Here is a 16,071-nt window from a genome sequence, read left to right as displayed (position 1 = left end):
CTGTATCAAAAGGGCTGAAGTTACATTCCCTTCTCGCAAAATCCGGGATTCATCAATATTAAAGCCAAAGTCTCGACCAGTGGGTAAATGCGAATCTGGCAACATAAGCCAACAGAGGAGGAGGTCTTGAGATGTGATCCCCTTTCAGTGCTGTGTGAGATTTTCTTAGGCTAGGGCAGCAACTGATCAGAATTGGTCTGTGCCGGCGGCTGATGTAGTTATATACGGGGAAAATGTCAACCAGATTTCTTCTCCTAATCGATATGCTAGGAGTGACCGTGGGTGCACAGAGTACAAAATAAGGACAAGATTGGGCTTAGCTGGGATGCTTGTCCCCAGTCAAACTGCTTACCAAAACTCATCAAGCCTCACAAAGTAGGCCACTTGGCCACAGGTTTGAGGGGACATTAAGCAACCAGAGGACTACATTTCCATCAGGTCTTCAGGAGAGAGAGAGAATTGTTAAGGGGGATGAAACACATTTTTTACTGAGTTTCCTGACGGCTTACTGGGTTAATATCCTAACTGCCGTGGCATTGAGACACACAGAGCAAAAGATCCAAGTTCAAGTCTGTGCTGGGTTAGCTGATATTAAACTGCATTGAGTAACAGGAAAGAATACATCAACCAGAGCGCGAACTTCTGATGACTTCTGTTGGTGAGGGCACAATTAAACTCAGCTGTGATAGCCCACCCCATCTTCATTCCCCATGAAGGGTATACATAAACAATGGTCACTTGGGTGAACACAGTAAGAAGTCTCACAACACCAGGTTAAAGTCCAACAGGTTTATTTGGTAGCAAATACCATAAGCTTTCGGAGCAATGCTCCTTCGTCAGATGGAGTGAAGGAGCATTGCTCCAAAAGCTTATGGTATTTGCTACCAAATAAACCTGTTGGACTTTAACCTGGTGTTGTGAGACTTCTTACTGTGCTTACCCCAGTCCAACGCCGGCATCTCCACATCATGACTTGGGTGAAGTACAGGGGGCACTGCAGCCCTCAATTAAGCAACATACTGCGGAGAGGACAAGATGATAGGCAGGCAAAGAAAGGCTGGATTCTCAGTCCATTAGGAAATAAAGGCATTTGAACGTTTGCACCCTGTAAGACAGACTGCTGAACTAAAACTAATACCTTTACAGCCTCTCAATTAATCCATTAGATCGACAGCAGGATCTAGCCAGAACTGAGATAACCCAGGATGCCCCCTGAGGAAATGGCTATTGAGTCGCCTCTAAAGCAAGCCGCTCTTAAATTCTGGATTTATCTGCAATATGCAATGATTCCATTAACAATACCTGCAGGCACCATTTAAGCACTCAGGAATCCTTGATCAACGGACCTTCATGACACAGGGAGCTGAACGTAATCCTATAAAGCTACAATCTTATTACTGCAGAATTCAACATACTCCCCTTATGAACTTACACAGCTCCCAGCCTGGAAAGGGCAAAACTGTGAAGCTGTGATTTAGCACTCTTATTAAAGTTTTAAGTGGTTTCATTACAGTTGCAATTTTCTGGCATTCTGAGTCAACAAGGTCCAATTATTCTAACGATCAGAAGCACATTGCGAAAATTGTCTAATTCGAGGCTTTAAATGCCCACCATCTCCAGAGGTACTTCAGTGGGAATTACAGAAGGTTAAGAATTTGTATCCTGGTCTTTGAACACACAAAACAAAAATCCAATGAAGCCAAGTGTAGACCACTTGAAATTTAAGGATAATAGAGGCACCGGGAAAAGTGCAAAGAAGATTTACAAGGATAGTATCAAAACTGGAGAGACTTGAATGATCAGGAAAGAGTCAAGAGGCTCAGCGTCTTTTCTTTACAAAAGACAAAGGGTTGACCTGATATAGATCTTTTAAATTATGGAGAGGTTTGATAGAGTTTGACAAATAGAATTTAACGCAGACAAGTGTGAGATATTGCACATTGGAAGGACAAACCAAAGTAGAACGTACAGGGTAAATGGTAGGACTCTGAAGAGTGCAGTTGAACAGAGGGATCTGGGAATACAGGTACAGAATTCCCTAAAAGTGACGTCACAGGTGGATAGGGTCGTAAAGAGTGCCTTTGGTACATTGGCCTTTATAAATCGGAGTATCGAGTATAAAAGTTGGAGTGTTATGGTAAGGTTATATAAGGCATTGGTGAGGCCGCATTTGGAGTATTGTGTACAGTTTCGGTCACCTAGTTACAGGAAGGATGTAAATAAGGTTGAAAGAGTGCAGAGAAGGTTCACAAGGATGTTGCCGGGACTTGAGAAGCTGAGTTACAGAGAGAGATTGAATAGGTTGGGACTTTATTCCCTGGAGCGTAGAAGATTGAGGGGAGATTTGATAGAGGTGTATAAGATTTTGATGGGTATAGATAGAGTGAATGCAAGCAGACTTTTTCCGCTGAGGCTATGGGAGAAAAAAACCAGAGGGCATGGGTTAAGGGTGAAAGGAGAAAAGTTTAAAGGGAATATTAGGGGGGGCTTCTTCACGCAGAGAGTGGTGGGAGTATGGAATGAGCTGACGGATAAAGTGGTAAATGCGGGGTCACTTTTAACATTTAAGAAAAACTTGGACGGGTTCATGAATGAGAGGGGTGTGGAGGGATATGGTCCAAGTGCAGGTCAGTGGGACTAGGCAAAAAATGGTTCGGCACAGACAAGAAGGGCCAAAAGGCCTGTTTCTGAGCTGTAATTTTCTATGGTTCGATGGTTCAAGTAGATGCAGAGACTGTGTGTCAGTAAGACTCCAGTGATCATGTACTGATGGGTAAGACACCAGGTGTATATCACCTGACTCCAGAGGGGAGCCCATGACAGCGATAAACTGTGGTAGGTGGGTTCAAAGGAACATTTGGAGTCAAGCAAGGAACTTTGGGAGCACTGACTGCTGCTGCTCATGGGTAGACTGAGAACCCATTTCACTTGCACAGACCAGCAATATGTTTTTCTATTGTCGAAGATCCCATTCTGCTCACTTACACTTTTCAAGTGCAGCGATCCTCATTGACACTAGCTCTTTGAATAAAAAGAGGCCAAAATGAATAAATTGTAGGGAATTTGGATATTAAATACACCATTGCATAGAAGTTACAGCACAGAAACAGGCCATTCAGCCTTATAAATCCCTGTTGGTGATTATGCTCCACAAGGGCCTCCTCCCATCTTAACTGATCAAAAATGATCTCATTTTTATTTCTCTCTTGTGTAATTATCTAGCTTCTCCTTCAATGTATCTCTGCTATTTGCCTCAACTACTCCAGGTGCTAGAGAGTCCCACATGCTCACCAGGCTCTGCCTCTCAATTCCCTATTGGATTTATTAGTGGCTATCATATATTTATGACACATAAATATAAAACAAAATAAATCACACATGATGATTCATAACCATTGCAAGCATTTGTAAAACGGATGCAAACTTTGGGCCTGCAGTCTGTATTCTATCATGCTGCTTTGGTCCAGGTTAGTGCTTTCAGGAAAGTGACACATGTCACTTGGGCGGCACGGTGGCACAGTGGTTAGCACTGCTGCCTCACAGCTCCAGGGACACAGGTTCGATTCCTGGCTTGGTTCACTGTCCGTGTGGAGTTTGCACGTTCTCCCCGTGTCTGCATGGGTTTCCTCCAGGTGCTCCAGTTTCCTCACACAGTCCAAAGATGTGTGGGTTAGGCGTATTGGCCATGCTAAATTTCCCCTTAGTGTCCCAGGATGTGTAGGTTAGAGGGTTTAGCGGGGTAAATATGTTGGGTTACAGGGATAGGGCCTGGGTGGGATTGGTGCAGACTCAATGGGCCGAATGGCCTCCTTCTACACTGTAGGGATTCTATGATTTACGAGAGACCAACTGCTATCATAAAGCTTAATGAGACTATTTGTAGAAATACTGTGGCTACAAGAGCAGGTCAGAGGCTGGGAATCCTCTGGTAAAAAACTCTCAGAATCAGAATAGAATCATAGAATCCCTACAGTGCATAAGGAGGCACATTGAGTCTACACTGATTCTCTGACAGTGTATCTTACCCAGGCCCGATCCCAGGAACTCCACATATCACCCCGCTAACCCCCCTAACCTACACATCTTGGGACTTTGGGAGGCAATTTAGCATGGCCAATCCACCTAACCTGCCCATCTTTGGACTCTTCTGACTCCCCAAAGCCTGTCCACCATCTACAAAGCGCAAATCAGGAGTGTGATAGAACATTCTCAATTTGCCTGGGTCGGTGCAGCTCCAACAACACTGAAGAGGCTGAGACACATCCAGGATAAGGCAGCCCGCTTGACTGACACCCCATCCACTGCCTTAAAAAACATTCTCAATCTCCACCACTGATGCACAGTGGGATCAGTGTGTCTCCTATACAAGGTGCACTGCAGCAACTCACCAAGTCTCCCTTGACAGCGCCTGTTCAAACCACCAAAGTTTGTCACCTGGAAGGACAAGGGTAGACATGGGAACGCCACCTCCTCCAAGTCACACACCAACCTGATTTGAAATTATATTGCTTATCCTTCACTGTCAAAATCCTGGATCTCCCTTCCCAACAGTGCCGTAGCTGTACCGACACTGCATGGACCGCAGGGGCTCAAGAAGTTGGCTCCCAGCACCTCCTCAAGGGCAACTGGGGATGAGCAACAAATGTCTGCCCTGCCAGCGACGCTCCCATCACAAAATAACTTTTAACAAGGTTATTCTACTGGGCATTTCAGTGTCCTGTTCATCTCTGCTCTGATGCAGGCATCTGGGCTCACTAACCCAGAATGCTACTTTTAGCCTCCAAGCCATCTCAGAGGAACTGTGGGAGTAGTCAGACTTAATAATAGTCAGACATAATAACAGCATTAGCACTTATCGAGCAATCCAATGCTGAAAAACGTGCAATCTTTCCCTACAACCAGTGACAATACAGGAGAATACACTGGCCTTCTGGAAGGCTAATCAGGGAGAGATCAAACCAACAACAAGCTTTCATTGTGTGCTGTATAAAAAGCTAAAAATATTCAAAACCTTTTCTAAAATAAGATAAAATGACATCATTTACAGGAAAACCGAAAGCAGACAATAATTTATGTGTTCTTTTCAAAGGAACTAAAGACTTGGACTACGTTACATGTCCGAGAATGTGTGCTGCAGTGCGCTTTTCTTGATTCATTCGGGGGACGTGGGTGTCACTGGCATAAACCAACATTTGTTGTCTTTCTCTACTTGCTCTTGACAACCAAGTGGCTTGCAGGCCAGGTCATAGGACAGTTAAGGGTTTACCACCTTGCAGCGGGTCCGGAATAACGTATAAGGCAGACTGCGCAGGAATAGCAGACTTCCGTCCTTAAAGGACATTACTGAAACAGATGGATTTATACAGCAGTCTGGCAGTCACTAATGCTAATACCACCTGATTCATTTAATTAATTGAATTTAAACTCCCCAGCTGCTATGTACATTAAGCCCCTGGATTACCAATCCTGTAACATAGCCACTGCTCCACTGCTCCTGTTCATCAAAACGTGGGGTTTTCCGAGGATATCAAAGAGGTTGAATCATTTGATTTGTGCAATTGTTTCACTTTGCATGTGAACATGCAATTCACTGATAGGCTGCAATGAAACATAAGACCATAAGACCATAAGACATAGGAGCGGAAGTAAGGCCATTCGGCCCATCGAGTCCACTCCACCATTCAATCATGGTTGATTTCAACTCCATTTACCCGCTCTCTCCCCATAGCCCTTAATTCCTCGAGAAATCAAGAATTTATCAATTTCTGTCTTGAAGACGCTCAACGTCTCGGCCTCCACAGCCCTCTGTGGCAATGAATTCCACAGACCCACCACTCTCTGGCTGAAGAAATTTCTCCTCATCTCTGTTCTAAAGTGACTCCCTTTTATTCTAAGGCTGTGCCCCCGCGTCCTAGTCTCCCCTGTTAATGGAAACAACTTCCCTACGTCCATCCTATCTAAGCCGTTCATTATCTTGTAAGTTTCTATCAGATCTCCCCTCAACCTCCTAAACTCCAATGAATATAATCCCACGATCCTCAGACGTTCATCGTATGTCAGGCCTACCATTCCTGGGATCATCCGTGTGAATCTCCGCTGGACCCGCTCCAGTGCCAGTATGTCCTTCCTGAGGTGTGGGGCCCAAAATTGCTCACAGTACTCCAAATGGGGCCTAACCAGTGCTTTATAAAGCCTCAGAAGTACATCCCTGCTTTTGTATTCCAAGCCTCTTGAGATAAATGACAACATTACATTTGCTTTCCTAATTACGGACTCAACCTGCAAGTTTACCTTTAGAGAATCCTGGACTAGGACTCCCAAGTCCCTTTGCACTTTAGCATTATGAATTTTGTCACCGTTTAGAAAATAGTCCATGCCTCTATTCTTTTTTCCAAAGTGTACGACCTCGCACTTGCCCACGTTGAATTTCATCAGCCACTTCTTGGACCACTCTCCTAAACTGTCTAAATCTTTCTGCAGCCTCCCCACCTCCTCAATACTACCTGCCCCTCCACCTATCTTTGTATCATCGGCAAACTTGGCCAGAATGCTCCCAGTCCCGTCATCTAGATCGTTAATATATAAAGAGAACAGCTGTGGCCCCAACACTGAACCCTGCGGGACACCACTTGTCACCGGTTGCCATTCTGAGAAAGAACCTTTTATCCCAACTCTCTGCCTTCTGTCTGACAGCCAATCGTCAATCCATGTTAGTACCTTGCCTCGAATACCATGGGCCCTTATTTCTGTGACAAATACCTTTAAAGGGGAGAAGTTGGATAAGCGTGTACTGTTGGAATTCTCTACCCCGGAGCACTGCGGATGCTCGGTTAGTACATTCAAGGCTGAGACTGATAGATTTTTGAACACTAAAAGAATCAAGGGATATGGGGATAGTGCGAGAAAGCATAGTTGAGGCGAAATATCAGCCATCATCTTATTGAATGGTGGAGCTTCACAAACCAGTTGGGCCAAGAGGCCTATTTACGGGGCAGCATGGTGGCACAGTGCGGGGGTTTCCTCCCACAATCCAAAGATGTGCAGGTTAGGTTAATTGGCCATGCTAAAAATGTCCCTAGTGTTGGGGGAATTAGCAGGGTAAATGTGTGGGGTTATGGAATAGGGCCTGGGTGGGATTGTGGTCGGTATAGACTCGATGGGCCAAATGGCCTCCTCTCTGTACTGTAGGGATTCTATTCCATGGTTTGCTGTAAAGTCTAGGTGAACTCCCACAAACGCCTGAACTCAGCAATTCACAGAGAGCTTGAATGTTTATAAACCTATGGTGCCTCCAGCATATAACCAGAGATAGGATTTTGAAGCAAATGTTTCCTCTTGTTAATCTAAACCACTGCTCATAATTTCTACAAATTCGCTTCGAGGAAACCTCGTTATATCACAGCTTGTGAATTTAAGAGTGGCTGGATAAAAAGTTATTAAAAAATCACTGATCAAAATAACTCTAAACTCTTACTAGATACTTGTGTAAGGAAGTAGTGTGTTTGGGGCAAAGAATTAAACAAAATATAGATGACATTTAAAAAGCCTCTCATTACAATCCCAAAACTCAAATGCGCAGAAAAATACCTTTGAGTACAACGGCGATGCCTCACTAAGAGCAGTGTGACTTTTTAAAAACTGGGACCTTGAATTAAGGGCTAATGTTTGATTTGATTTGATTTGTTATTGTTACATGTATTAGTATACAGTGAAAAGTATTGTTTCTTACCCGCTAAAAAGCCAAGGCATACCATTCATAGAGAAGGAAACGAGAGAGTGCAGAACGTAATGTCACAGTCATAGTTAGCGTGTAGAGAAAGATCAACTTAATGCGCGGTAGGTCCATTCAAGAGTCTGATGGCAGCAGGGAAGAAGCTGTTCTTGAGTCGGTTGGTACATGATCTCAGATTTTTGTATCTTTTTCCCAACGGAAGAAGGTTCAAGAGAGAATGTCCGGGGTGCGTGGGGTCCTTAATTATGCTGGCTGCTTTTCTGAGGCAGCGGGAAGTGTGGACAGAGTCAATGGATGGGAGGCTGGTTTGCGTGATGGATTGGGCTACATTCACGACCTTTTGTAATTGTAATGTTTGTTTTGTAATGTTGCCCAATGTGCTGGGAGAACGCCCTGTTCTTTGTGAGCTGCTTTAACATTGCCTCTTTGGTTAACAAGGCACCAGTTCAACTTTCTCAATTGAAATGACAACCCATATCAACATAGCATTCCCTGAGCACGATATTGGATTGACAAGTGTCAATCCAGTCTACCCACATGAGCCTTAAATTCTCAAATAGAGACAACAGTGCAATCATCTGAGGTAAATAAATAGAAAATTTTCCATCATTCCTTTGTCAGAATTAACTGAATTCAATCTTTACGTTACTTACGAATTCGAAGTCCCCATCCTGCGGTACCTTCCATTTATCAGAGGAATTCTGAAGTGCTTGTGCATTCCGATTACTGTGGCTGTTTGCCTGGTTCTCTTTTTCCTTCTGTTCAAAATACTCCAGGAAGGATGGTTTACTTTGTTGCATAGTCTCCTCGTTCCCTGTTTAATTAAAAGAAAAATGGGTCGAGTTAAAAGCTGCATAGGTGGCATATCATATTAAAAAGGTTCAATACGCAAGTTGAATCATCAATGCTGAGCAGTTAATGCTAATCTTTCAGACTGTGAGTGAACACCCCCACCAAATATAGTGTTAAGATGGACCAGCATGTGTCAAATGGCCATCTTCATTTCTATCCATCTTGAAAGGTCACTGTAGGTGTGTTTTGGAAGTGGGCAATCAGTTACCAGGCTGTTTACCATTGTCCTCACCCCACACTGCCCCATCCCATGGAAACATACACCTCCACCAGAGGCACAATGAGGTTATGAATTGAAGGATGTGGGAAGATCAGACAATATTGTCCACATAACCGCACTTCATGGCTGACGCATGTTCGCCAGAAAGCAAGGTATTGGGACATCGTTTGCTGCAGAGATTCATCAGAGGCTTAGGAAAGAGCAGGGGCAAAATTATTTCAAATTTACCGATTTTAGGACAAGGTACTAAGGATTAGGGTACCCGAGCAGGGATGAAGAGTTAAGATATACACAAGCCATGATATAACTGAATGGGGAACAGGTTGGAAGGGACTAATCTATGAAGCACACTAGAACACCAAGGTTGGGTGTGTTTGATTTCCAACACGGCTGAACTCACAACATGGGAGGCAAACGGAAGTTATGCACTCCTTCATAGGGTGAGGTGAGAGAGTCAGAAGGGCAGCCGTTGGCTGGGCAGCACAGCATCTCTGGAGCAGTTTACCCATTTGTCCACTTATCGCACACACTGTGTCAACAACAGTAACTACTTGAATTTTAATACGCCTTTAATGTATGAAGCATCCCAAAAATACTTCATGGGAGCATTATTATGACCAAATTTGATGGAGTCCAATTCTCATGCAGTATAAATTGTGTTCTCTTTACAATTGGTATTGTTGTAACTGCTCTGATGAGTGCAAGGCAAAAGCTTCTCTCTTTGTTGCATGTCTCTTTGTTGAAATACTGAAGATCATTCCAAAAGTCAATCATTTTTTAAGTGAAAAAGCTTACATATTAAGCATACATGTGCGTACTCATCAACTTCCAGCTTTTGAGCATCCCTAATTTTAATTGCTTCATTATTGGGGGTTTATGCCTTCAGATGCTTGGGCTCTAAGTTCTTGATTTTATTCCCTACTCTTTGCTTCTCCACTTTTTATTCCTCCTTCAAGATGCTTTTGACCATCTGTCGCATTGTAGCCTTTTGTGGCTTGGTGTCAAATTTTGCTTTACAATGCTCCTGTGAAGTGCTTTAGGACATTTTCTAACATTAATGGTGCTAAAGAAATACAATTTGCTGTTGTTTACTAGTTTGCACCCACGTCCCTTCAACAAAAAACTTGAGTTACCTAATAATTAGGGGTGACACAGTGGTTAGCACTGCTGCCTCACAGCGCCAGGGACCCGGGTTCGATTCCTGGCTTGGGTCACTGCCTGTGTGGAGTCTGCACGTTCTCCCCATGTCTGCGTGGGTTTCCTCCGGGTGCTCCGGTTTCCTCCCACAGTCCGAAAGATGCGCTCGTTAGGTGCATTGGCTGTGCTAAATTCTCCCTCAGTGTATCCGAACAGGCGCCGGAGTGTGGCGACTAGGGGGTTTTCACAGTAACTTCATTGCAATGTTAGTGTGACTTGTGAATTTTCTATAGCAGTTACCACATTATGTCACACTTCAGATCATGCAGAAGAACAAGACAATGGGAAACTGCAGTCCTTTATATTAAAAAAAAATGCGTGTACACAAAAACACTGCAGCCATGCAGAGATAATCAGAATCAGGGTAGGAATAACAAGCTAGTAATTTCTATTACATCAAAGCACGACAGACACATTTCCAGAAGAGAAAAAAATTAAAATTTGGTCAGGAATTGGGGATGTGTCCAAAGCATACAATTTCATCCTTAAGAAACAAGAAAATTATTTTTTATTCAATGATGGCAGCCCTAGACCTTCAACAATTCTTTATGTGCATAAATTTCCATGGTGTTTCTGTCGTGACTCTTCACACAGTTCAACATCAATATAACTTAAAGCTACTTTTGTCACAGGAGTGGGAGGTTTCAGTCTGGCCTTCTGAAATTATGGTGTGTGAATCCACTGCAAAGCCAGATCAACTAAAGACATTGGCCTCAGGCCAAGACATTGCTGGTTTATAGGATGATTCAATACAGGAGGAGGCTATTTGGCCCAAACTTCCTGTGCTGGTTCTTTGAAAAAGGTAAAAGCTAATTTCAGCAGTTTTTCACATGAGCAGCAATCACCACATGGAAGGGACTACCAGGTTAGCTGTGGGGCAAATGTAGTTGATAGCTGGATCATGCAATGGTTGGAAAACAAATTTGAAAAGAGAATGGGAGTTTTATTTTGAACTATTGAGCATAAACATCGTCCTTTTCCATGCTGAACTTATGACCAGCTCTTTGTGAATGCCGTACCTTACATCACTGAGGGGAAAAGAAGAGGTTTCTAAATCATTATCACACATTAGGAATACAAGTCGAAGGGGTTCCCTTTCTCTAAAGCTTCCATCTATTAATAAAATACTGGAGATGGAAGAAACGACTGACTTAACATTAAGAATGTTAAGAACATTAAGAACAGGGTAACAAAGACTCTGTTCCAATTGGTTCGAGGAGGCATGACATTACAAGGATGGATGGGTCAGGTGACCAATGGCAGGCACATGGAGGTGTGGCTGGAGGTCATGTGATGAAACTTCCAGGAAAACAATTAACCAGAGTTGGCGGCCCTACAAAGGACACTGGAACACCATGCACTAGACCACTGTGAGTAAAAGCTTGCGAGGGACAATGAAGTTAACTTGACTCACTAGTTAGAGAAAATGAGAACAATGACGTTTAAAATAAAGGTAAGCAAATTAATTTGGATCCTAAAACTTTCCATAAATGATGGCAAGGTGGCACAGTGGTTAGCACTGCTGCTTCACAGCGTCAGGGACCCGGGTTTGATTCCCGGCTTGGGTCACTGTCTGTACATTCTCCCCATGTCTGCATGGGTTTCCTCCGGGTGCTCTGGTTTCCTCCCACAGTCCAAAAGATGTGCGGGTTAGTTTAGTGTCACAAGTAGGCTTATATTAACACTACAATGAAGTTACTGTGAAAATCCCCCAGTCGTCACACTCCAGCGCCTGTTCGGGTACACGGAGGGAGAATTTAGCATGGCCAATGCACCTCTTTCGGACTGTGGGAGGAAACCGGAGCTCCCGGAGGAAACCCACGCAAACAGGAGGAGAACGTGCAGACTACACACAGAAAGTGACCCAAGCCTGGAATCGAACCTGGGTCCCTGGCGCTGTGAGGCAGCAGTGCTAACCACTGTGTCACCAAGCCAGTTAGGTGCATTGGCCATGCTAAATTCTCCCTCAGTGTACCCGAACAAGTGCCGGAGTGTGGCGACTAGGGGAGTTTTACAGTAACTTCCTCCCACAGTCCAAAGATGCGCAGGTTAGGGTGCATTGGCCGTGCTAAATTCTCCTGCAGTGTATCCAAACAGACGCCGGAATGTGGCAACGAGGGGATTTTCACAGTAACTTCATTGCAGTGTGAATGTAAGCCGACTTGTGGCTAATAAATAAACTTTAATCTATTTGAGTAGAATGATCTGCTATGGATTTACAGTTTCAGAAAAAAATTGGGTTCGTATTTTTTGCTAGGTAAATGTTACGGAACCAAGGCAGGTAGATGGATTTAAGATACAGATTAGCCATGATTAAACTGAATGGAGCAATAGACTCAAAGGGCTGGATGACCTCTTCCTGTTCCTATGCACATAAAAATAAACTGTTTTTAAGGATGTTCTGTAATTCCATACTGTAGCTTCATCTGTTTTATGGTATCTTAGTAGAGACACAGTAGTCATAGAGGTTTACAGCATGGAAACAGGCCCTTTGGCCCAAATTGTCCATGCCGCCCTTTTTAAAAAAAACCCCTTAACTAATCCCAATTGCCCGCAGTTGGCCCATATCCCTCCAAACCCATCGTACCCATGTAACTATCTAAATATATCATGCGTTACAATTTGTATCCCATCATATATAATTTTGTCATTGCCAGATTTGATTCCTGCATTGCTCTCCCCACTGTTCCCCCACATTCCTCCACAAACCCTCACTTGTTCGAAGCTACGCCGCTTTAATCCAATCCAACGCCAAGTCCCAGTCACCCATCACATTTATAGTTGCTGATCTACACCAGCTCCCAGTCACTCAATGCCCCAAATTTAAAATTCGTGCCTTTGACTGTCGCCACGGTCTTGCTCTTCCCCACCTCTGTAAGCCCCTTCAGCCCTAAAACCATCCCCTCCATTGTAGTGCTTGGCTGAAGTGTGGATGCTTTGTGTATGCGTAATACTGGGAATTTAAATTTGTGAAAATAAGCAAAAACTGAATTTGATGATCCGTGCCTTCAATTGCCCCATCTAATCACTTCTGTTTGGCTCCTTTTAGAAGAACCTTGGGATGTTTGATTGAAGTAATGTGCTGTAAAAGTAGAAATTATTTATACATGAGATTTGAGCTTGTTCTTGTTTAATTTCCTCAGCTCTCAAGTGCTGTAGCACTTGTGTAACAATGTTAATTAGCCTCTAATGCTCTGTAAAAGACAAAAACTCAAGCTAAACCAAAAGTCTGTTTTTCAAGGTTAATAATCCTTGTTTAAAGCAACAGAGGTGAGGGTGCTTTCTCAGTGACTGAAGAAACTACCATCATAGTTATTCACTGCACATTGCATTTCCACCAGAGCGTTTCAATTGTGAAACCCTTTCATCCTTAAAACGTTTATCTACACTGCATTATTGCTGCTGTTTTCAAAGAAAAATTGTCCTGACTTTCTTTTGAAAACACGAGGCCTTATTTATTTTCTTTGAAAAGGTTTAATTGTAGCTAGCAGCGATGAAGGATGAGTGGCAAGCACTGCTGCCTCACAGCACCAGGGATCTTGGGTCACTGTCTGTGTGGAGTCTGCACGTTCTCCCCATGTCTGCATGGGTTTCCTCCGGGTGCTCCGGTTTCCTCCCACACTTCAAAGATGTGCGGGTTAGGTGGGTTGGCCACGCTAAATTGCCCCCTAATGTCAAGGGGACTAGCTAGGGTAAATGTATGGGGTCGTGGGGATAGGGCCTGGGTGGGACTGCGGTGGGTGCAGACTCAATGGGCCGAGTGGCCTCCTTCTGCACTGTCAGGATTCTACGAGCACATTTATTAAAAATTATCAAACGGTTTGAGGTGAGTGCCACTGAAGTTGTTAGTTGTTGATGCTATTGTGTGTGGAAGATTCACTATTTCCGCTTTCAGAGGGTTTTCTTTGTACTGACGCTGGCAGGATGCTTTACACTGTTAAAATGCACTCAACACCAGTCAGAAATCGGGGAGATGCTTAACGCAGGGATAAAAAGCAATTATTTGGCAGCTTTGTGTCAGATGTTTGTGTGGAAATCATTTCTTGTTTTTGCAGAACATTCAACCGGCATTTCCAGATTAACTGGTCTTTCATTTCTCTTCCTAGGACCTTTGTGCAAAACGTGTTTTTTGCGTTTATCTATTCTCCGCTGCAAAGATTTTTCGGAACAGCTTATTATTATTTCAATAGAAGTCAAACTTCGATTAAGTTATAAGCAAATTACTGTGGATGCTGGAATCTGAAACAGAAACTGAAAATGCTGGAAAATCTCAGCGGGTCTGACAGTATCTGTGGAGAGAGAATAGAGCCAATGTTCGAGTCTGGATGACTCTTTGTCAGAAATGTTAATTCTGTTTTTGTTCCTCAGATGCTGTCTGATTAAGCTATGCAAGGTAGCTTCTTACTTCAGAGTCTTGTCTTCCAGTATTGCAGTGAAGTGTTAGCCTAGGTTTTATCCTCAACAGCTTGCATTCACACAGCACTTTTGCTATAATGAAATATCCTTGATTTGATTTTGATTTATTATTGTCACATGTATTAACATACAGTGAAATGTATTGTTTCTTGCACACTATACAGACAAAGCATACCATTCATAGAGAAGGAAAGGAGAGAGTGCAGAATGTAGTGTTACAGTCATAGCTAGGGTGTAGAGAAAGATCAGCTTAATGCAAGGTACGTCAGTTCAAAAGTCTGACGGTAGCAGGGAAGAAGCTGTTCTTCAGTCGGTTGGTACAAAGAACAAAGAACAATACAGCACAGGAACAGGCCCTTCGGCCCTCCAAGCCCGCGCCGCTCCCTGGTCCAAACTAGACCATTCTTTTGTATCCCTCCATTCTCACTCCGTTCATATGGCTGTCTAGATAAGTCTTAAACGTTCCCAGTGTGTCCGCCTCCACCACCCTGCCTGGCAGCGCATTCCAGGCCCCCACCACCCTGTGTGTGAAATATGTCCGTCTGATATCTGTGTTAAACTCCCCCCCTTCACCTTGAACCTATGACCCCTCGTGAACGTCACCACCGACCTGGGGAAAAGCTTCCCACCGTTCACCCTATCTATGCCTTTCATAATTTTATACACCTCTATTAGGTCACCCCTCATCCTCCGTCTTTCCAGGGAGAACAACCCCAGTTTACCCAATCTCTCCTCATAACTAAGCCCCTCCATACCAGGCAACATCCTGGTAAACCTCCTCTGTACTCTCTCCAAAGCCTCCACGTCCTTCTGGTATTGTGGCGACCAGAACTGGACGCAGTATTCCAGATGCGGCCGAACCAACGTTCTATACATCTGCAACATCAGACCCCAACTTTTATACTCTATGCCCCGTCCTATAAAGGCAAGCATGCCATAAGCCTTCTTCACCACCTTCTCCACCTGTGACGTCACTTTCAAGGATCTGTGGACTTGCACACCCAGGTCCCTCTGCGTATCTACACCCTTTATGGTTCTGCCATTTATCATATAGCTCCTCCCTACATTATTTCTACCAAAATGCATCACTTCGCATTTATCAGGATTGAACTCCATCTGCCATTTCTTTGCCCAAATTACCAGCCTATCTATATCCTTCTGTAGCTTCTGACAATGCTCCTCACTATCTGCAAGTCCTGCCAATTTTGTGTCGTCCGCAAACTTACTGATCACCCCAGTTACACCTTCTTCCAGATCATTTATATAAATCACAAACAGCAGAGGTCCCAATACAGAGCCCTGCGGAACACCACTAGTCACAGGCCTCCAGCCGGAAAAAGACCCTTCCACTACCACCCTCTGTCTTCTGTGACCAAGATGTGGAGATGCCGGCGTTGGACTGGGGTAAACACAGTAAGAAGTTTAACAACACCAGGTTAAAGTTACTTATTCTGTGACCAAGCCAGTTCTCCACCCATCTAGCCACCTCCCCCTTTATCCCATGAGATCCAACCTTTTTCACCAGCCTACCATGAGGGACTTTGTCAAACGCTTTACTAAAGTCCATATAGACGACATCCACGGCCCTTCCCTCGTCAACCATTTTGGTCACTTCTTCAAAAAACTCCACCAGGTTAGTGAGGCATGACCTCCT

General features: G+C 43.9%; 1 protein-coding gene across 2 annotated transcripts in view; it reads right to left on the bottom strand.

Annotated features, from left to right (window-relative positions):
• The window catches only part of LOC144508649 (serine/threonine-protein kinase 3/4), a 152,501-nt gene that overhangs the window by 44,523 nt on the left and 91,907 nt on the right, over positions 1-16,071 (bottom strand). For both annotated transcript variants that reach the window (XM_078236880.1, XM_078236881.1), the window contains one exon: positions 8,386-8,546. In XM_078236880.1, coding sequence (XP_078093006.1) covers positions 8,386-8,546 — 161 coding nt within the window. The remainder of the gene's footprint in view (positions 1-8,385; positions 8,547-16,071) is intronic.

Source organism: Mustelus asterias, chromosome 20 (genome assembly GCF_964213995.1).
Source record: "Mustelus asterias chromosome 20, sMusAst1.hap1.1, whole genome shotgun sequence".
Classification (NCBI taxonomy): domain Eukaryota; kingdom Metazoa; phylum Chordata; class Chondrichthyes; order Carcharhiniformes; family Triakidae; genus Mustelus; species Mustelus asterias.
Note: the sequence above shows the minus strand (reverse complement) of the source record. Positions and strands in the feature narration are given on the sequence as shown.